A 23271-nucleotide genomic window follows, 5' to 3' on the forward strand; every position below is an offset into this window, starting at 1 on the left:
TATCTGGCCTCAGTATCTGATAAATGTCAACTCCACACTTTCCCTCAGTTTACTAGAGTTCATAAAGAAACCCCCAACTCTACTTGTGGCCATCTTTTTTGTTGTTGTTGTTTTTAGCAGGGATTTAACCCAAGAGCACAACCCCAGGCCTTCCTCTGTTTTATCACACAAAACAGGGTCTTGCCAAGATGCTTAGGGCCTCCCTAACTTGCAGAACCTGTCTTTCAACATGAGATCCTCATTCCTCAGCCTCCCCATCCACTGAGATTGCAGGCGTGCACCCCGCCCCCACTTTGTGGCAGCTCATTACCTCACACAAGTTAGTTCTTTCCAAATGTTTTAGTGTTCTAACTGGCATATTGTCAGCTATCATTAATTATAACTGACATATGCTCAATGTCAAGGTAGTAGGGGTATCTACATAACAAAACGAGAAAAATTGTTTATATAATATCACAGTCAATATAATAAATTCCCATTTCTGAAGGAAAATTCTGTTCATCAGTACACTAATAGAAAAAACAGGAGGAGAGCATAAATGTATCTATTACCTAGAAAAATACACACCTAAATATACATGATTAATTAATCAAGGCATTTCTTTTTTTTTATTTTTATTTTTTTTTATTTTCACAAAGCCAGCCACTTTCATAGAGACCCTCCTATCTGAAACCTGGAATGATCCTGAGAGCAAGAGTAACTGTGCGACCTCACTGAATTCCCTCTACCCTCTCTGGAGAGCGCCATCTCTTTGAGGGAGGTGGAGATTGCAGTGTACTTCCTAGAGTTTCAGTTTAGCTCCGCAGGTGAATCCGGGTCAGAGTCCCCAGAGAGCTGTGTCTCCTGAGTAAACAGAATGCAGACTCACTTCCTAGTCACTTCATGATGCCCAATGCCCTACTGCCCAGTGGGGTGCCCACTTACTCATTGCTTTTCTGTCCTGAAGCCTCCTTGTAATCAAAGCTGTGTGAGTAGGGTGGTCTTATCAGCTGGTGGCCACCAACATGGTATCCAAAGATGTCCCCTGTGACGTAGTGATGTCTAATGTTCATATATTTGGTTTAGGCCAGAGGATATAAAGTACCAAAATCTGTGTTCATTTGCTAGAGCTACCATAACTGAGTACCACAAACAGAGTGACTTTAAAACAGCAGAAATTTATTGTTTATGGTTCTAGAGGCTAGAAGATCAAAATCAAGGTGTTGGCAGGGCTGTGTTCCTTCTGAAACCCAAAGAGAAGAATCCCTTTCTCCCTTCTTCCTAACTTCTGGTGGCTTGCTGGCCATCACTGGCATTCCTTGGCTTACATAGACAATCACGCTGATCCTCCATCTTCACAGGGCAGTCGCTTGTGACCTGTAGGCCAAATGTTTCCTGTGGCTCTGGATTTTATTTCTTTTTTTCATCACAGTCTTATTTATTTATTTATTTATTTATTTATTTATTTTTAATTTATTTTTATTGTAAACAAATGGGATACATGTTGTTTCAGTTTGTACCTGCAGTAACAGCATACCATTTGCATATTCATATATTTACATAGAGTAATGATGTTTGATTCATTGCATTGGTTTTTTTTCCTTCCCCCCAACCCTCCCACCTTTCTTTTCCCTCTATACAGTCCCTCCTTCCTCCATTCTTGTCCCCCTCCCACCCCCCATTAAGTGTCATCATCCACTTATCAGTGAGATCATTCCTCTTTTGGATTTTTGAGATTGGCTTTTATGTCACTTAACATGATATTCTCCAATTTCATCCATTTGCCTGCAAATGCCATAATTTTATTATTCTTTATAGCTGAGTAATATTCCATTGTATATATATACCACAGTTTCTTTATCCACTCATCAATTGAAGGGCATCTAGGTTGACTGCATAGACTGGCTATTGTGAATTGAGTCACTATGAACATTGATGTGGCTGTATCTCTGTAGTGTGCTGATTTTAAGTCCTTTGGGTATAGGACGAGGAGTGGGATAGCTAGGTCAAATGGTAGGTCCATTCCAAGTTTTCTAAGGAATATCCACAATGCTTTCTGGAGTGGCTGCACTAATTTGCAATCCCACCAGCAATGTATGAGTGTACCTTTTTCCCCACATACTCTCCAACACCTGTTGTTGCTTGTATTCTTGATAATCACCATTCTAATTGGGGTGAGATGAAATCTTAGTGTAGCTTTGATTTGCATTTCTCTTATTACTAAAGATGTGGAACATTTTTTCATGTATCTGTTCTTGCTTGTAGATCTTCTTCTGTGAAGTGTCTGTTCATTTCCTTAGCCCATTTGTTGAATGGGTTATTTGTATTCTTGGTGTAGAGTTTTTTGAGTTCTTTATAGATTCTGGAAATTAGTGCTCTATCTGAAGTATGAGTGGCAAAGATATTCTCCCACTCTGTAGGCTCTCACTTTGCATTGCTGATAGTTTCCTTTGCTGAGAGAAAGCTATTTAGATTGACGCTATCCCAGTTATTGATTCTTGCTTTTATTTCTTGTGCTATGGGAGTCCTTCCTGTTAAGGAAGTCTGATCCTAAGCCAACACGGTGAAGATGTGGACCTACTTTTTTTTCTATAAGATGCAGAGTCTCTGGTCTGATTTCCAGGTCCTTAATCCATTGTGAGTTGAGTTTTGTGCAGGGTGAGAGATAGGGGTTTAGTTTTATTCTGTTGCATATGGATTTCTAGTTTTCCCAGCACCATTTGTTGAAGAGGCTACCTTTTCTCCATTGCATATTTTTGGAACCTTTGTCTAGTATGAGAAAATTGTATTTATTTGGATTTGTGTCTGTGTCCTCTATTCTTTACCATTGATCTACCTGTCTATTTTGGTGCCAATACCATGCCTATTTTGTTACTATCGCTTTGTAGTATAGTTGAAGTTCTGGTATTGTGATACCCCCTGTTTCAGTCTTCCTGCTAAGGATTGCTTTAGCTATTCTGGGTTTCTTATTCTTCCAGATGAATTCCATGATTGTTTGCTCTATTTCTGTGACGTACATCATTGGGATTTTAATTGGAATTTCATTGAATCTGTATAGTACTTTTGGTAGTATGGCCATTTTGACAATATTAATTCTGCCTATCCAAGAACATGGGAGATCTTTCCAGCTTCTAAGGTCTTCCTTAATTTCTTTCTTCAGTGTTTTGTAGTTTTCATTGTACAGATCTTTTATCTCTTTGGTTAGACTGATACCCAAATATTTTATTTTTTTGAGGCTATTGCAAATGGAGTTGTTTTCGTCATTTCCCTTTCAGCTGTTTCATCACTTGCATATAAAAATGATGTAAATTTATGCGTGTTGATTTTATAGCCTGCTATTTTGCTGAATTCATTGATGAGGTCTAGAAGTTTTACAGAGGAGCTTTTTGGATCCTCTAAATATAGAATCATGTCATCCGCAAATAATGACAGCTTAAGTTCCTCTTTTCCTATTCGTATCCCTTTAATTTTTTTAGTCTGCCTAATTGCTCTGGCTAGAGTTTTGAGGACAAGGTTGAATAGAAGTGGTGAAAAAGGACATCCCTGTCTTGTTCCCATTTTTCAAGGGAATGGTTTCAGTTTTTCTCCATTAAGAATGATGTTGGCCATGGGCTTAGCATAAATAGTCTTTACAATGTTCCGGTATATTCCTACTATCCCTATTTTTTCTAGTGTTTTCAGCATGAAGGGGTGTTGTATATTGTCAAATGCTTTTTCTGCATTAATTGAAGTAATGATATGATTCTTATCCTTAAGTCTATTGATATGATGGATTAAGTTTATTGATTTACCAATGTTGAACCCTCCTTGCATTCCAGGAATGAACCCCACTTGTTCGTGGTGCACAATTTTCCTAATATGTTTTTGGATGCGGTTTGCCAATATTTTGTTAAGGAACTGAGCATATATATTCATCAAGGATATTGGTCTAAAATTTTCTTTCCTTGATGTGTCTTTTCCTGGTTTGGGTATTAGCTTCATAGAATGAGTTCGGTAGGGTACCCTCATTTTCTATTTTCTGGAATACTTTGAGAAGTATTGGAATAAGTTCTTCTTTGAAGGTCTTGTAGAAGTCGGCTGAGAATCCATCTGGTCCTGGGCTTTTCTTGGATGGTAGGTTTTTAATGGCTTCTATTTCATTGCTTGATATTGATTTGTTTAAATCATGTATGTCCTCCTGGTTCAGTGTGGGAGGAGCATATGTCTCTAGAAATTTGTCAATGTCTTTGGTACTTTCTATTTTGTTGGAATTCAAATTTTCAAAGTAGCTTCTCATTATGTTCTGTATCTCAGTGTTGTTTATTGTGATATTTCCTTTTGCATCATGTATTTTACTAATTTCAGTCTTCTCCCTCCTTCTCCTTGTTAGTGTGGCTGAGGGTTTATCTATTTTCTTTCCTTTCTCAAAGAACCAACTTTTTGTTATGTCAATTTTTTGAACAGTTTCTTTTGTTTCAATTTCATTGATTTCAGCTCTGATTTTAATATTTCCTGCCTTCTACTACTTTGTTATTATTCTCTTCTTCTTTTTCTAGGACTTTGAGCTGTAATGTTAGCTCATTTAATTGTTGACCTTACATTCTTTTCTGGAATGCGCTCCATGCAATGAATTTTCCTCTTCATACCGCTTTCATAGTGTCCCAGAGATTTTGATATGTTGTATCATCATTCTCATTGACCTCTAAGAATTTTTTAATCTCCTCCCTGATGTTTTTTGTTATCCATGTTTCATTCAATAGTATATTATTTAATCTCCAAGTGTTGGAGTAATTTCCTTTTTCTTTGTCATTGATTTCTACTCTCAGTCCATTATGATCTGATAGAACACAAGGCAGTATCTCTATTTTTTTGCATTTCCTAAGGGCTGCTTTGTGGCATAACATATGGTCGATTTTCGAGACGTTCCATGTGCTGCTGAGAAGAAAGTGTATCTGCTCGTTGATGGATGGAATATTATATATATGTCTATTAAGTCTAGGTCATTCATTGTGTTATTGAATTCTATGGTTTCTTTGGTTGGATGTTGTTTGGAAGATCTCTCTAGTGCTGACAGTGGTGCATTAAAGTCATCCAGAATTATTGTTTTGTGGTTTATGTGATTCTTGAAATTGAGAAGGATTTGTTTGATGTACAGTGATGCACCATTGCTTGGGGCATAAATATTTACTATCGTTATGTCTTCCTGATTTATGGTTCCCTTAAGCAGTATGAAATGTCCTTCTTTATCCCTTCTGAGTAACTTTGGCTTGAAGTCCACTTTATCTGATATAAGGATGGAAACCCCCATTTTTTTACTGGGTCCATGTGCATGGTAGATTTTTTCCCATCCTTTCACCTTTAGTCTGTGGATGTCTTTTTCTATGAGATGAGTCTCTTGCAGGCAACATATTGTTGGGTCTTTCTTCTTAATCCATTCTGCCAGTCTGTGTCTTTTGATTGATGAGTTTAGGCCATTAACTTTCAGGTTTAGTATTGAGAAATGATTTGTATTCCCAGTCATTTGGCTTATTTTTGTTTTTTAAGTCGGCTTGGTTTCTCCTTTGAGTGGTTTTTCTCTAAGGTAGTTCCTCCCTTTGCTGACCTCCATTGTTGTTTTTCATTTCCTCCTCATGGAATATTTTGTTGAGAACATTCTGTAGTACAGGCTTTCTATTTGTAAATTCTTTTAACTTTTGTTTATCATGGAAGGATTTTATTTCATCTTCCAATCTGAAGGTTAGTTTTGCTGGGTATAGGATTCTTGGTTGGCAACCATGTTCTTTCAGAGCTTGAAATATGTTGGTCCAGGCCCTTCTAGCTTTTAGAGTCTGGGTTGAGAAGTCGGCTGCTATCTATATTGATTTCCCCCTATATGTAATCTGATGCTTTTCTCTTACACCCTTCAAAATCCTATCTTTATTTTGAATGTTAGGCATTTTCATTATAATGTGCCTTGGTGTGGATCTGTTGTGATTCTGTGCATTTGGTGTTCTGTAGGCCTCTTGTATTTTATTTTCCATTTCATTCGTCAGGTTTGGGAAATTTTCTGATATTATTTCATTGAATAGTCTGTTCATTCCTTTGGTTTGTATCTCTGTGCCTTCCTCAATCCCAATAATTCTTAAATTTGGTCTTTTCATGATGTCCCATAGTTCTTGGAGATTCTGTTCATGATTTCTTACCATCTTCTCTGTTTGGGCGACTTTATTTTCAAGATTAAATATTTTGTCTTCATTATCTGAGGGTCTGTCTTCCAAGTGGTCTAGTCTGTTGGTCATGCTTTCCATTGAGTTTTTTTATTTGGTTTATTGTCTCCATCATTTCAAGGTTTTCCGTTTTTTTTTTTTTTTTTTTTTTTTTTTTTTTTGAGAATCTCTATCTCTTTGTTGAAATGATCTTTTGCTTCCTGCAGGTGCTCTTTCAGCTTATTGGTATTATCATTCATTGCCTGCATTTGCTCTCTTATCTCATCCTTTGTTTCACAAATCATCTTAATCATGTATAATCTGAAGTCCTTTTCTGACATTTCTTCTAACATACTGTCATTGGATTCTATTACTATAGAATCTGGATTTGTTCGGATCATTTTCTTCCCTTGTTTTTTCATGTTGTTCATGTATCTTCCCCTCTAGTGCTGCAGATCTGGAGTATTGCAGATTTCCCCCTATAGGCTTATAATGGCCCTATAGGTTTCCAAAACCCTTTCTGACAATGAGCTTCAAGCCTCCAGTAGGCGTCTCAGGATGGGATTTGCCCCACCCGAAGATCGGAGCTACGGCTTCCAGGATTATCCAAGATGGCTGCTCTGGCTTTCAAATTTGTTGGCAAATGGGACCCTGCAGCTCAGTTGTGGACGTGGTCAGCTGGAGGTCCTGGAGACAGGATGCAGTTGGTCTGGCAATGGTCCTGGAGGCAGTGTGCAATCAGTTGGTCTGGGTTCCACGTGATAGGGTACAGTCAGTTGGTCTGGGGGTCCTGGCAGCAGGGAGCAGTCAGTTGATGTGAGGGCCCCAGAGGCAGGGAGTGATTGGTTGGGCTGAGGGATTCTGGAGACGGGACTCAGTCAGTCCAATCAGGGGTCCTACAGGGCCTGGCTGTTGTCTCAAAATGGCGGCAGCCACGCGTAATCAAACCTGCAGGTACTATAACACTGAACTTCCAGTCAGCAGCAGGCAGCTGGTTCTCCACTTGCGGTCCACGGTCAGTCTGCTGGCAGCTGTCGGATGATCGGGAGGTGAACCTCGAGTGTTGGGTGATGGATAGGGGTAAGGCAGGCGATGGACAGGTGAGAGGCAGGCAAATGGCGGATGATAGATGCCTGACAGTGAGAAATCTGCTCTCAAAAAAGGCATCAATATGCTGGCAGATTGCAGGTGATCACAGCAGAAAAATGGGGTAAAGGGCAGGGGATCGATAAGCAGCAAAAACTGCCTCACCGAGAAACAGATATCCTCTGCTTGAATCCGGGATTGCGGAGCGACAAGGAACGCAGCCTCCCTCTAGACAGCCATCTTGGATCCGGCGTTTTGACGCCTGCTTGAGAGCAAGTGATGGTCTTGTCACAGACAGGTCATATCGTTTTCCCAGAATAAGTACAGAAAAAGGGCAAGGGAACCGGCTCTAGTAGAGAGGGCAGATCTCAAGGCATTTCTTAAAGTTTGCTGGCCAGAGAGCACTTTAAAAGGAACAAATGAACATTTAGGTGTTGGCTAAATGTTCTCACTGTCCCACATCTATGAAGTCTTCAGAATATTTTTGTCAATACCAGAGACATATAACATTGTACAAAGGCAGTTATACCTATTAGTACATTTCAAAATAAGATTTTATCAGAGTTTAAAACAGGTCATTTTAAAAACTGGAGCCAAGGAAGGAGTGGTTGTAAACAGATTGCAGGCCCTGAAAAGATGCTAAATATTTCACCCCTAGACAACAGGAAAGGTGCTGACAAAATCTAAGGAATTGTAAGTCCACATTCAAAGCACACTCAAGGATGTAGAAGGGAAAATTTCCTTGAGAAGTGTGTTGGGGCCACCCTGCTTGCACAAGGGGCTCAGTTAGTGAGGTTACCATGCTCAGCAAGGAAGACATTCAGAAACAACCATGACAGTAATTTCAGGGAGCAAACTATGGTATGAGTGGGTTACAGACTTTATATCAGTAATGTGGTGCTGGCTCTGGAGGAAAGCAGGGTACTCAAGTGAATAGGTCATGATGCCTTCTAACATCATTGCAAAGAAAGGCCAGCTAATCCAAGCATAGTCTGAGGCCCTGCAGGATACCACTGACAAGGTGATTAGTGGAGCAAAGTTGGAATGAATTTCCCAGAAGTCAATAATTACCTGTAGCATTAACTGTCTGCCACAAAGCTGCTGGCAGCAGAGAGAACTAAGGTCAAAGAGTTGTAGAGCCTGGGCTCTACAACTGGCAAGATCAAAAGGGTAGGAATTCCCAAGTCCTTTGGAAAGAACACTTTTCAGTCAAGGGTCCTGTATAGAACATGAGGAATTACAAGTGGAGATATGTTTGCTCAACTGGTTTTGCTTTCCTCTGGTTCCATCCATTCTTTCCATAGCCCTATCAATCCCTTATGTAATGGGAATGTTTACATGTTACCAGTGGACATCGGATGTATATAACTTGCTTTTGATTTTTATTGAGGCTCACAGCTAAGAGTTTACCTTCAGTTTCAGATGAGATTTTGGACTTGTACTTTTGGGCAAAGTTGGAATTGTGAAGACCATGAGATGCTTGGAGATGGACTAAATTCATTTTACAATGTGCAATTGACATGAGATTTGCAGAACCAGTGTTGAAATATTATGGGTGGGAAGTGAGATGTCTCCCAAAAGTTCCTGTGTGGGCAGCAATTTTGAATTGGGAAATGACTGGATTGTGAGAGCTACAACCTATTCAGTCCATTCTGGTTTGAATGAATTGACTGGGTGGGAGCTTTAGGTATGTGAGGGCATTGATGGGGGAGACGGGCCACTGGAGTTAAGCCCTGGAAGCAGTCATTGTTCTTCCATCCCCTTTCCCATTCCTGGTCTTTGCTTCCTGGCAGTTACATCCTGAGCAGCTTCACTCTGCTGGGCCATTCCTCGATGTTTCCACAAAATAGGTAAAAAGCCTTGGAATTGGCCAAAGATAGACTGAGTCTCTGCACCCATGAGACAAAATATGATTTACCTCAACTGAATTGGTATTTTTTTTATTGTGGGCTTTTAAACCATATATTTTTGTCACAAAATGAGAATCTGACTGGCACAATTATTCATCATATTCATACAGAGTACAGAGTGTATACCAGTGATATCAAAAATGGAAACACATATAACTAATAAATTAGTCCCATTATATTAACAGACCGAGTAGAACTAGGTCCAAAATTGAATGTGTTGATTAAAAAAGGTTTGTCATATTCATATAATGGAATGTCATTCATCATTAAGGAATGAACTAGTGATACATTGTATGAGGTGGATTAATTTTGACTTCTAAGAAGAAAGATCCTATGTTGAATTGTTTTTTTCATTTAAAACTTCACAAATATGCACATTCAAAGATACAGAGTACACTTCGAGTTTTCTAGTGGCTGCAATAGGGATAGTAGGGACAGCGGGTGCAACAGATTTGATGGTTCATCTGAAGGAATAAAATTATTTGGGAACAAAATAGAGTTAGCAGTTCTACAACTGTGTAAAGTGGTAAATATTATTGAATTCAGAACCATGAACGCTTACAAAGGTTAATTTCCTGTAATGTGGATTTCATCTCAAATAAGAAACTTTGCCTCAGAAATGCAGATAGCGATATGTGTTTCCCACTTGCAGGTTGATAAGTGAGTGAGAGTTGCTCACCACACCTAATGTCACCTGATCCCCATAAGCACCCCTTACTCACACTGAGGTGAAGGAGGCAGGATGAAAACACACCAGTTAGAACATCTTTCTCCCCTCAGGATTACACATTTCTCAGTAATGACTTAGGGTGATGAAAACACAGCCCATTAGAACATCTTTCTTCCCTCAGGGTCACACATTTCTCAGTAATGACTTAGGGCAATGCCCAACAGAGGAGTCACACTGTGTCATCCACTGTCCATGCTGGCAGGTGGCCAGGTCCACTCTCCTGGGCTCTGGAGATGCTGCTGCCTGGCAGTGTGCTCAGGTCTCCTGCTGTCTCTGCAGACTGAGCTCCAAGCTCCCAGAGACCATTCTTCCTCTGGCAAGGCACCTTGTTTACATAAAGCAGAGGTGACTGAGCTCCCCACATTCCACATGGCAATGGGCTGGCTGGACACATCCAACTGCCTGCAGACACAGTTGATGGAGGAAGCCAAGCAGAGACTCAGTTCTGCTCCCACCTGGAGAACAGGCAGCACTTCAGTGTGAGTACTTGGCAGTAAGAGTTAAAAGCATGGGATACCTCATCTTTATTCTGCTTAGAAAAATGCAATCCCATCAGATATTCAGCTAGCACAGGAATTGATTGGTTAATTCTGCAAGAATAACAGGCACAGAGATGTCTTGTGAAAACTGTAGTATTTGCTGATTCCTAGTGGTTCACGAGTAATGTCACTAGAGTGTGTTGCAAGTAACACATGATAGTTCTTCATGCTCCCTCTTACAGGTTAAAATTAGTCATTTCAAATTACTTTTACTTACCACACTTTGAAAATGGACAGAATTATCTCCTAAGATTCATGAGAAGACAAATTTTATTCAGATTAAAGTAAGAAGGACAGCTTGTCAAATAACTGGCAGGTGACAGGTAGGTGGATATTAATTGATTCAGCAAATGACATACCTGCTTAGTCTTCAGTAGCTTTAGTAAAAAAGCATCTAATATTATACATAACTTTCAGTGAAGCACTTTGAATTCATCAATCACACCTTTTTCTCGAGATCACAATTATGTTCTCCTTTAAATAATTTTTCACATTTCTTATTAAAATATATTAGTTGTAAGTATGGAATAGTGTGTCCCGTGGTAAAAATTTAAAAATAGGTTTATACAGTCTTTGAAAACACATTACAAATGTCAGGATTTTAAAAAGTTCCCTTAAGCATTCCTCAATGATTGATCAATAGCACTAAGCCAAAATTGCTAATAGGGAAAGATGCAATTTAGTTCATTCATTCTGTGTCTTTTTTTAAGTTTATTTATTTAGATTCATTGTACACAAATGGGGTACAACTGTTGTTTCTCTGGTTGTACATGAAGTAGAGTCGCACCATTTGTGTAATCATACATGTACACAGGGAAATGATGTTTGTCTCATTCTGTTATTTTTCCTGCCCCCCATCCCTCCCACCCCTCTTTCCTCTATGCGATCAACCCAAGCAATCCTTCAGATTTTTAAATGCAATCTGTTTACCATCCATTTCCTTATTTTAAGCTCTGTCAAGAGAAGGACTAAAATGAAACCTCCCAGTTGGACCCACTTATAGAAAAAAGGACTTGGGCACTTCCTCCTCATTCTTCTGGCATTAAACATATGCTAACTTCTCCTGTTTCTTTTCCTGACACTCATGCTACCTGAGGTTTGTTCTCTTTACACCACCATCTCAAGTATTTTAGGAAGGAATTTTTAAAAAGCAATTTTCACCCCTTAAAGAAGAATGTGGTTCTGTATACTCTAAAGTAATTGAGGTCAAACTACAGAAACTAAAGCTTATTCCTTATTTAGAAAAACTAGGTTCACAAAGTAATCATATTTTGAAGATCTTCAAGAATACTCTGAGGACCTATGAAATCAGGTGGTGATTCATATCACTGCATCATATCCATAATCTGAAGATTCCTATAAGACAGATTCATGAAAAAAGTCAAATATAGAGAAGAATTTTTAAAATTGTAGTAAATTACATAAGTAAAGAAGGAAATAAATTAAGTTCATAGAATGCAACTACAATTACTGGAGAATTGACTGCTTTCTCTTGGAGAAACAAAGCAATACATGGTTTAGCATACAAAAACTGGAAACAAACAAAATGTCTATGTAGTTCTATGCTAGCATCCAGAACCCAAACACATATTTACTTTTCCATCTAATATTTGACATAAATGTCTAAGGGTGGTCAGTAAGGACCCCTGACAAGTCTGGAGGTCAGTATAGAAGGCTGAAAAGATGCATCATTATTAATATGGATTTGTGTCATTACTCATCACCTTCAAAATTTGTATTATGTATTTATACTCTTACCTCTCATGCTAATCAGAATATTTAAAAATACAAATATTTTTCTTCTTTCCATAACTTCATCTTCTGAAATGCTGTGACCATATTTATATCATCAGTAACCATTGTTTAGTGACTACTTAAAAGAGACATTGCCTTGCAAATGCACAGGTGGCCAGGGCTTGCCAGACCCTGCACCCAATGGTAGAGTCTCCTTAGGAGCTCTTCATCTTTCAATCAGTAAAGAAAGTCAGTACTGGTGAATGTTCAGTCAACAAAGCCACCAGACATTTGTTCATTAACCACTATGCAGCAAGTCATGCACACACTAAAAGAATGATAAAAATAAGAATGATACAAGGTGCCAAATTAAGGAACTTGCACCAGAGATTTCAGAGATGAATACATACCAATTTATTGAATGTTTGTAGCATATGTCGATTTGTAACATTAAAGAAGAGTGGAAAAAATTTAGACTGTAAAGCAGTACCCAGAGGAAAAGTTGAATTTGACTGTCCTCTAAAACCCACTTCATAGTAATGGGGAAATGTAAATCATCTTGTCACAGTAGAAAAGGCCTCTGTCAGAAAGATCCAGGTGTGTGCTATCAACAAGGAGGAAACTAAAGCATAAGCTTCAGGTTTGTGTCCGGGAGGAATGGGGATGGGGAGACAAAGACTGCAAGTTGACTGCATAGGACCACTTGAATTTCACACTCACTGCAAAATTAACACCAAACTACCTGTGTCTGGACACCCACAAGTGACACAGAGGGATGCACATTTTTCCAGAGGAGCCCAGAGTGGCTCATCAGGATCACTTTTCTAAGGGCATATGTGGTTAACCTGTCAAGGTGTTGAGGAGGACCCAGGATTTCAGAGGGCACAGGAAATGGTGATGTAGGTGACTCAGGAGTGAACTGGTCTGAGTTGCTGCAGAACTGTTATAACTATGAGCAAATCCTCCTATCAGTGTAAAAACTCAGTATCTTTTTGTATAATTATGACTTTGAGTAGAAAGGAATATACTGGATGGTGTCAAAAAGAAAAGGAAAGCCTGGGGATATATCTCAGGTAGTAGATTGCTTGCCTTGCAAGCATGAGGCCCTGGGTTCAACCCCCAGCACTGCCAAAAAAAAAAAAAAGAGAACAAATGATTGCATAGAAACTGGAATATTAGGTTTCATGGTGCTTAACACAGAATAAATATATATTAAGGTACAAATTAAACGTTTAGGAGAATGTCAACTGGGCTGGAAGCAGGTGGCTTTAAACACCTTACACTAATCTGTAGCAGAAGAAAATAGAACCCCAGTGGGGGCTGCAACTGGCCTGGCTGAGGATGTGTGGCCATGAGACAGCACCACCCAGGCCCTGGGGATCAGCAGGGACAGTGGGGAACTGAGGGGAGACCATGTGCAGTCAGGTGACCTCAGATTACCACAGCACTGGAATTGTGGGCATGGAATGGGAAAGTTTGAATTCTTCAGATGGCTTCCTCATGAGTAAGATTTATTCCTGTTCATGGTGATAAATTCTCCAACTATATAGATAGATTCCTACATAAATTAAACATTGACTGCAATTCAAATTATTAGTTGTAATTTTTATTTTTATACAATGGCAAAACAGGGTTGAATTGCATTTATGGAAGAGAATGAGGGTGACTATTTTATGAATCATTAAAGAACACACTGTAGGACAAGTGACCTTGCAGGAGAGGATATGAGCAACCCCTGTAAGTGCCCTGCATGAGAATCTTAGGAGGTCAAGGGAGGCATGATGGGGAAGCTGAGGACAAGCCCTGCAGTGCACACCCAGACCCTGGGCTGCAGACCTCCACACCTGCACTGAGAGGTGCACTGTGTTTAGAAAGAATTAAAAAATCATAAAACCAAGAGTGACCATTCTTCTGCAGGGAAAGTAACTGGAAAATACAGACAAATACATTGGACATGAATATGTAGAGTATTTGCATTAATCATGCTTTGCTTCCTCTCTCTTACCTCTTTATCTTCCTAGAAAACTGGAACTTCCTGTAAATGACCAATTCCACCATGGTAATGGAATTTCTCCTCCTGGGCTCTCCTGATGGATGGAATATGAGTTTCCTCTACTTCACAGTATTCCCACTGACATACCTAGTTACCGTGTTAGGGAATCTTCTCATCATCACTGTCACCACTGCTGACCAGAACCTGCACACGCCCATGTACTTCTTCCTCAGGAACCTGTCCATCTTGGACATGTGCTTCATTTCCATCACTGTCCCCAATGCCTGTGTCAACTCTCTCACTGGCAACAGGGCCATTTCAGTGGGTGGCTGTGCAACCCAGATCTTCTTGGTCATTTTTTGTGCATATGTGGAGATGCTGTTTCTCTCCATCATGGCCTGGGACCGCTATGTGGCCATCTGCCAGCCCCTCCAGTATCTTATCATCATGAATCCTCAGTTTTGTGTCCGCATGACCTTGGCTTCCCTGCTCAGTGGTCTGGTGTATGCAGGTGTGCACACTGGAAACACCTTCCGGCTGTCCTTCTGCCACTCAAATGTGGTCCATCAGTTCTTCTGTGATCTCCCCTCTCTGCTGAGGCTCTCCTGCTCTGAGACCACCAGCAACATGGTCCTTCTGCTTGTCTCTACTATAATAATTGTTGGTGGCTCCTTTGGAATAATAATCCTGTCATATATTTACATATTTTCAACAGTGCTCAAAGTTCCCAACAAAGCCCCAGGCAAAGCTTTCTCCACCTGCACCCCTCACATCCTCGTGTTGTCCGTCTTCCTCGGTTCTGGCACCATTGTGTACATGAGGCCTTCAGCATCCTCTGACACACTCCAGGACTTGCTTCTCTCTGCCTTTTACACCATGGTTCCTCCCTTTTTGAATCCTCTCATCTATAGTCTCAGGAACAAACAGTTAAAGGAAGCTGTGAGGAGAGTATTAGTAAGAGAGTTGTTCTCGAGGAAATGAGAAAGATGCATTTCAGCTTTATCCTAATTTCCCTGATTGAGATTCATAATGTGATACAATCCTCTTCATATGAGTCAATTTAATTTCTACTAAAATATGTAAAAATCAAATCCCAAAGTAGTTATACCCAAAAATGTAGAGGGAATCACAATGATATTTCTGTACATCTAATCCATAAAGTAAAAAGACTCCTTGTCCATGGAAGAAATAGAGAACCTGTGTTCTGATAGCCAAATCCATCCACTGAGGAAGAGCACCCTGCATTCCTGGGCCAATTTTGGCTGCCACTGTTTTATGATGGCCATGATTTACCCAGTGTCAGGGATCAATCCCCAAGGCTGATTTGCAGGACAGGTTTTGGACAGTTTTCCTCCCACTTATCTTCATTCTCTGATGTCTATCCTAACATGTCATGCCTTATAATTATGGAAAAATGAACTGTAATTGTCTGGCCTCAGTGCCTTACCCAGGTCAACTTTTAATTTCCCTCAATTTATTGGAGTTCATAAAGTAAACATCTATAAGTCTTGTTCCCTAAAACCTTGTGACAACCTTTTGCTGCTTTTGGTGGTAGTGGTGATTATTGTTGTTGTTGTATTTGCTGGGTTTTGGGGTTATTATTTTTCCAGGGATTTAACCCAAGGGCCCATCCCTAGCCCTTTTTGATTTTACTTAGAGTGAAAATTTTAGTAAGTTGCTAAGGGGCCTCCTACATTCCTGGTGCTGGTTTGAAATTGAAAATTCTGTATTATTAACAAGAAATATGAATATCTCAGAAATGGACAATGATTGATAGTTTATGCAATGTATTATTAACAAGAAATATGAATATATCAGAAATGGACAATGATTGATAGTTTGTGCAATTTATTAATTGTGATTTCACTAATTGTGTTACTACACATAACAAAGATCAAGATAGTTTGGTTTACACTAGCCTTCCTTTCATCTGTTTCCCACTAACTTTACAGACAACTGGTATAGTTCATTGGATTACACAAAAAGAGAAAAAAGATAGGGAATGTTAATGAAAATAAAAAAGACAGGGCAATAAATCATATATAACCTTCCTATGTTTATATGTGAATACATGACCAAAGTAACCCCACAGCATGTAAAATACAAAAATAGAAAGTGATACTCCATGCATGTATACTATGTCAAAATACATTATACTGTCATATATATAACTACAAAGAACAAAAAATAACTTTTAAAAAAGGTACACTCTGATCTGATGAAAAGATTTTGCATGCTTCCTTTACTAGAGTAATTATGACTGTATTATTTTTAGAACTCCTGTTTTGAAAAATTTATATATATATATATATATATATATTAAGTTCATGTTGTTATAGTAAATTTACATTTCTTCCTTCATGCTTCATTGATATTCTTCTGATTAGTCTTATTTTATCTACCTATAGAAGTCTTTCAACTCTATGTTCAGAGGTCAATTTTTCAAGGTTTGTCTCTCAAATACACTAGAAAAAGTCCCTTTACAAAATCCTGAAGGTGCATAGACATGGTGGTGTTGGTAATAACTCTGACAGCCACCAAGGGCCTGTGGTCCCCTGAGCCTTTCATTCAGGTGTCTACAGTGGCTTTGCACCTGGCATTTCCACCTGCGCAGGCCTGCCCTGCATTTAAGTCATGATATAAAGTCAGATTGGCTCTATTCTGATTCCTAGTGGCTTATATCTAATAGAGGTTTTAATACTATTTGTAGTGTTGCCTCCCACCTGTGGAGATATACCTACAAAATGATATAAAATCTTTGTTTCCTGTCTGAGTTAAGTATGTGTGCACACCTGTGTGTTTTACTGTTGTGGCTACATATGTGCTTGCATCCATATATCCTGTAGATGGTATCAAAATTGACATAGAGATGAGTGCTCATAAATTAAAATTTAAATAAAAATGTATTTAAATATCATTCTTTTCACATGACCTTAAAATTCAATTTAAATTATGTAAATAAATGAAAGTAAGATATCTTTAAAATTACTAACTCTTAAGTTTTTCTAGGTGGTCACACAATGGTCTCAATAAAATATCTAAAATGTTTAAGATCCATTGTTTCTCAGATTTCTCTTCAATACAAAAGTGATGGCTAATATTGTTAACTACGATTGTCTGATATCCTGAATTTTTACATTTAGAAACAAGCAAATTAGATTTAACAGATGGAATCAATCTTTACAAATGTTTTTTTGTTATAAAATAAAATACTATCTGATTAATTTAAAATATTAAAGTATTAAAAATCAATGACAAAATATAAAATCAATACTCTTGATTTCATAAATTCCAGAAGGTAGTATATATAAACACTAAATGGGTATTCACATACTATAAATTGAAAACGTTTCTCTGACATCACTAAAACCAAGAATACCCAAAGAAAAAATTCTTTCATATGTAATTCTACATACAAAGAGTATAAAAATATTTTAGTTTGCTTTTAGATGTGCTTGAAGACTATAAAAACAAAGTATTTTGTCTATTAAAGTGGAGTCATTTGTCTAAATTCAAAAATTTTAAATAGGATTATTTCAAATTGTAAACTTAAACAGATGACAACATCTAGGGAAGAGATATAAATAAGTTCTAGGTAAAAAAAAATGTATTTTAAACAATGTGCTGTGGCACATGGCAGTAATCCCAGTGACTGTGGAAGGTGAGGCAGAAGGATCTTGAGTTCAAAGTCAGTGAGACCCTGTCTCTAAATAAAATACAAAATATTACTAAGGATATTGCTCAGTGGTTGAGTGCCCCTGAATTCAATCTTTGGTACCTCCCTCCCCATGTATATATGAAAATTAAAAGAAAAACTAATGATTCTGGATGTAAAAGTCTTCCATGTGATAAAGTAAAAGTTGCAAAACATTTAAGTAAAATAGAGAAAGTTTGTGGAGAGTGAATTTCAAAAAATTGGTGTGCAACTTTATTGGTTATATTTATTTAACACAGTTAGTTGATGTTACTTAAGGGTTCTTCCGAAGGTCAAATATTAATGCACTGATATAAACCAAAGTTTAATCCTCTACGTGTTGAAGTAACAAGGATTTCCCAAAATATTAATGTGCTCTTTTCTATCACAATAATTTCTCATGTCTGTTAAGTTTTATTATTTAGGATTCCTGGCCTTAAAGGAATTAGGATCTGTACAATTCTGTTTGTAAAACAATTGGTAGTTTTGAATGAATTACACTACATTACACTAAAGATCCTGAATTTTTCTTCAAAAGCTGAACTTGATTAATTGAAGGACATGAGTGTGATCATGGTGCTTTTGCAGGCTTCTTTCTATACTAGTTTATATCTTCCAAGTATATTAATCTTTTAAAATAAAAGGTTTAGAAAAAACATCTTTCTAAGCTGGTGTTCTTCAAACTAAAGTTTGTAATAAGGATTTGAGATTATAAAAATTATGTTTTGGTACATAGCTACTATACAAAATAAATGTTATTTCACTCTTATTAATTTAATTTTGTACTTTCCTTGTAAACTTTTTAACTATTATCTATTAATGCCTTAAAATTACAACTTTCAACAGAACAACCAGAGTTAATTTAAAGATACTAGGCCATCACCTATAGAATTTACAGGATGTAGGGCTAACTTCCATTACTCCTACTGACTCCAATTAAATGGTAGAGGTAAATATTGCAAAGTTATAGGCATTAAAGTAAAAACTCAAAACTCCTTCCAACTTCAAAACTTGTGAAAGTGGCCTGCTGGATGTTTAAAAGCAAAACCTGAACACTGAAGTTAAAAATAATTCCTAATCTCCTACATAGACAGATTTAATGTGTGTTTGCTAGTGTGATTATCTAGCCCTAAGGGACAAAAGTAAAGGGAACTCTTCCAAACATGTAGGAGCCTATTAAAAGTTACTTTAAAGAATCAGATGACATTAGACATCTGAACAACATCTTATAGGGTTACCTATGACATTATAAAAACAAAGTTTTGTGTTTACATTTCTGATACCTCTGACAGTGTAACTAATATTATTAAAGTTTTATATTCCCAAATTGAGGCCATGTCATCACCAACTTTGTCATGGGAATAACTTTTTAGTTCTCTCAACCTCCTTGTAAAAAATTCACTGGTTTCTACCATCATCATGATGTTCATTGACATGTCCCAGATGCTCCAACATTTATTTTGTATTAGTCTCATTCCAGTACTCATGTCTTCTTCTTTCTCTCATAGAATTCCCCAACCCCCAGATAACTTTACATCCAGTTCTATGTGAACCAACATATTGCCACACATTCTTGGCTGTACCATGGCTTCTGGTTCTCACTGTTCCAATGTTTCATGCGAGAGCAGAAGGTCCCTCAGGGAAAATGAGGTGAATTCCACCTTTACTCACATTTTCTCTAAACTATAGTTTACTGAATCCTATTGAGTGATATTGAAAGTTTTACATGAGGTAAGGTAGTTCGGTAAACTAATGTTAAATTCAATGTATAACATTAGAAAGAAATAAAATTACAAACACCAACTTTTTTATTTTTGAAATATGGTACATTTTTTATGTGTTATAATTAGTTTTCATGAAAGAAGATTGCATTTTGACTAGATGTACATAAATCAAGCACATCTTCTCTTTCCTCTGGCTGTGCATGATGCAGAATCACACTGGTTATGCAATTATACATGTATACAGGGTAATAATGTCTGTCTCATTCCACTATTCTTCCCACTCCACACCAGCTCTTCTCTGTCACTTCTCTCAGCCAAATCCAAAGTTCCTCCACTTTTATGTATCCATCCCACCATTATGGATGAGCATCTGCACAACAGAGAAAACATTCAGCATTTTTTTTTTCTTGGAATTCACTTATTTTGATTAGCATGACATTATTTAACTCCATTCATTCACCTGCAAATGCCATAATTTCATTCTTCCTCATGGCTGAGCAAAACTTCACTGAGTATATATATATATCATATATATATATGATATATATATCCAATGTTTGATATATATATATATATATATATCATAGTTTTAATTGTTCATTTGTTGAGGGATATCTAGGTTGATTCCATAATTTAGGTATTGTAAACTGAGATGCTTTAAACATTCATGTGGCTGTGACATCTACTGTAGTACACTGATTTTAAGTTCTTTGGGTATAAATTGAGAAGTGGCATACCTAGGTCAAATGGTGGATTCAGTCCAATTTCTCAGAGGAATCTCCGTACTGCTTTCCATAGTAGTTGTGGCAATTTGCAGTCCCACTAGCAATGTATGAGTGTATCCTTTAACCGCATCTTCACAACACTTATTAATGCTTATATTCTTGATTATTGACATTCTGACTGGAATGAGATGATATGTTAGAGTGGTTTTGATTGGCATTTCACTAATTGCAAGAAATGTTGAACATTTTTTTCATGTAGTTGTTGATAAATTGTATTTCTTCTGTGGAGTATCTGTTTAGTTCTTTAATCCATTTATTGATTGCATTATATGGTTTTTTTGTTAAGAGTTTTAGTTTTTTATATATCCTATAAATTAGTGCTCTCTCTGAGATGCATGCACTAAGTATTTCTTCCATTCTGTAGGCTCTCTTTTCCTGTTATTGATTGTTTCCTTTGCTCAGAAGCAGCTTTTTAGTTTGGCTCCAACCAGAAGTTAAGCCCAATTAATCATGTTAGCTTAGGACCAAACTTTCTTAACAAGACTCTTAAACTACAAGAAGTAAAATCAAGAATCATTAAGTGGGATGGATTAGAACTCAAAACCAAACACCAGTTCTATTGAGAGGCATCCCTCTTGATGAAAGCTGTTGGATACTTAATGTGTGTTTTATGGTATTTTGTATCAAAATCTATGGAAGCAAAGGATATGAGGAAATGAAACATTGATATAAGAACTTCATATATCTATCATCTTATGTCATATAATGCAAAACTCAGTAGGTGTGTTAGTGTGGTCTGGAACTTCAGCAGAATGTAGCAAAAACATTTGCTTTGTGTATTAGTTATGATCAAAGATATTTTTATAGTAATTTCAGTTATGTGAGAGATATCTATTGGAAAGAGAGCTCTTCTGAAATACTAGATCTATCCTTTTAAAGAAACTATATTTAAGAGTACTTGTTAGAGTCTTTTTTGTGATTATGTTTTTTGGGTGTTTTGTAGAATGAAAGTCTTTGAGTAGCCCATGCTTAGAAATTTGATGGGAGTTTAGAAACCAAGAGGATATATAGTAACTACTTCTGTAGAATGTTTTAAGGTAATATTCATGATTGAGAATATAATGCCAGAACCAACAGTTTTCCAAGTTTTACAAAACTTGTAGAATGTTTATATCAGCATCATAGATATATAACATTGTAAAAAAGCAGTTGTTTATATTAGTAGAGTTAAAAAAAAAATAGATCGTACCAGAATTTCAAAGGGATCTGTTATGGTTTGAATGTGAGGTGTCCCAAAAAGCTTACATGTGGGATAATGCAAGTGGATTCAGAGGAGAAATGATTGGTCTGAAAAAGTCTTAGCCCCATCAGTGATTTAGTCCCCTGGCAGGGATTAACTGAGTCGTAACTGAAGTGGTAGGATGTGGTTGGTGGAGGTGGGAACTGGGTCATCGCTTCAGGGTATATATTTGTATCTGGCAGGTGGACTCACTCTGCTTCCTAATAGCAAGGTGAGTTGTTTCCCTTTTCTACAGTCTTCCACCATGATGTTCAGCCTCACCTTAAAACCCAAGAAATGGAGTCATCCTTCTATGAACTAAGGCTTCTGAAACCATGAACTCAAAAATAAATTGCCCTTTTCTGCAGCTGTGCTGGTCAGGTTATTTAATCACAGCAGCAAGAAAACTGAGGCTGAAGAAGTTGTGTTTCTTAAAAGATGGCAGCACATGAAGAGATGCTAAGGATTTCACACAGAAACATTAGGAAAGAGCCAGAGGACATCTAAGAATGTGCATGAAATACTTCAGGATGTAAAAGGAAAATTCCCTTGAGAAGGGTCATGGGCCACTCTGCTTGCAAAGGGAATGCAAGAAATTGTTTTATCATGCTCAACCAGGCAGACAGTCAGAAACCACCATGGCAGGAATTTCAGGGACCCAACTATGGTGTGAGATGGCAGCTGTATTTGGCTCCATCTATTGTGGTGCTGACTCTGCTGAAATGCAGGATGCTCAAATTAAGGCATCATGAAGGCTTCCACTGTCATTACAAAGAAAGGCCTGGATGACCAGGTAAACTGTAGCAGGGTCTGAGGACTGGCAGGCTGCCCCTTACATGGTGAATGTGAAGCAGGGAGGGTAAAGTCAAAATTGGAATGGAATCCCCAGGAATTAATGGGTGCACATAGCGTGGACAGTCACCCAGGGGAAACTGCTGTCTGCAGAGAAAGCCAACATAAAAGACAGCTCCTGTGTTCTGCAACTGGCGAGGTCAAAAAGGCAGAAATTGTCAACCCTTTGGAAATAACACCTCACAGTCAAGGGTCCTAGATGCTCTATGAGCAATTACAGGTGGAGTTGAGTGATATATTTGCTCAGCTGGGTTTGGCATTTCCTCAGGCCCATGCCATTCTTTCAATGACCTTATAGCTCCCTTTTGCTATGGGAAGAATTACCCCATGACAGTGGTAATTGGCTGTAAGTAACTTGCTTTTGATGTATACAGGGACTCGCAACCAAGTGTTTACCTTCAGTTTCAGGTGAGATTTTGGACTTGCACTTTGAAGCCATGTTGGAATTATTCAGACTAGTGACCCTTGTAGATGGACTAAAACCTTTTGCATTGTTACGTGGACATGAGTTCAGAGGTCTAGTTTTGAAACTTTGTGGATGGGATGTAAGATATCTCCCCAAAGTTCTTCCATTTTGGGCAGGAATTTTCCAAGGTCAAATGATTAGATTTTGAGAGCAACAAAATAACCAGGCCATCCTGGTTAGAATGAATTGACCAGGTGACAGCTTTCTGCATGTGGGGGCATTGCTGGAGGAGGCAGCCACTGGGGTCAAGCCCTGGAAGCAGTCTTCTTCCTTGCATTCTCTTTCCCTTCCCTGTCTTTGCTGCCTGGCAGTTACTTCCTGAGCAGCTTCCCTCTGCTGGGTCCTTCCTCAATGTGCCCACACCATGGGCACAAAGCCATGAAATTTGCAGATGAT

At 38.0% G+C, this 23271-nt stretch overlaps 1 protein-coding gene and 1 pseudogene across 2 annotated transcripts in view; both read left to right on the forward strand.

The window, feature by feature from the left end:
- Positions 1-23271, forward strand: part of LOC306663223 (transportin-1-like) — a 120485-nt pseudogene that overhangs the window by 13981 nt on the left and 83233 nt on the right. The gene's annotated exons all lie outside the window — the stretch shown is intronic.
- On the forward strand, positions 14184-15116 carry LOC306663389 (olfactory receptor 14C36-like; the record flags this gene model as incomplete). The annotated part of the gene is made up of 1 exon (XM_079143769.1): positions 14184-15116. One exon carries the CDS (start codon positions 14184-14186, stop codon positions 15114-15116), a length of 933 nt encoding a protein of 310 aa, XP_078999895.1.

Source organism: Sciurus vulgaris, assembly GCF_902686455.1.
Source record: "Sciurus vulgaris genome assembly, chromosome: 6".
Taxonomy (NCBI): domain Eukaryota; kingdom Metazoa; phylum Chordata; class Mammalia; order Rodentia; family Sciuridae; genus Sciurus; species Sciurus vulgaris.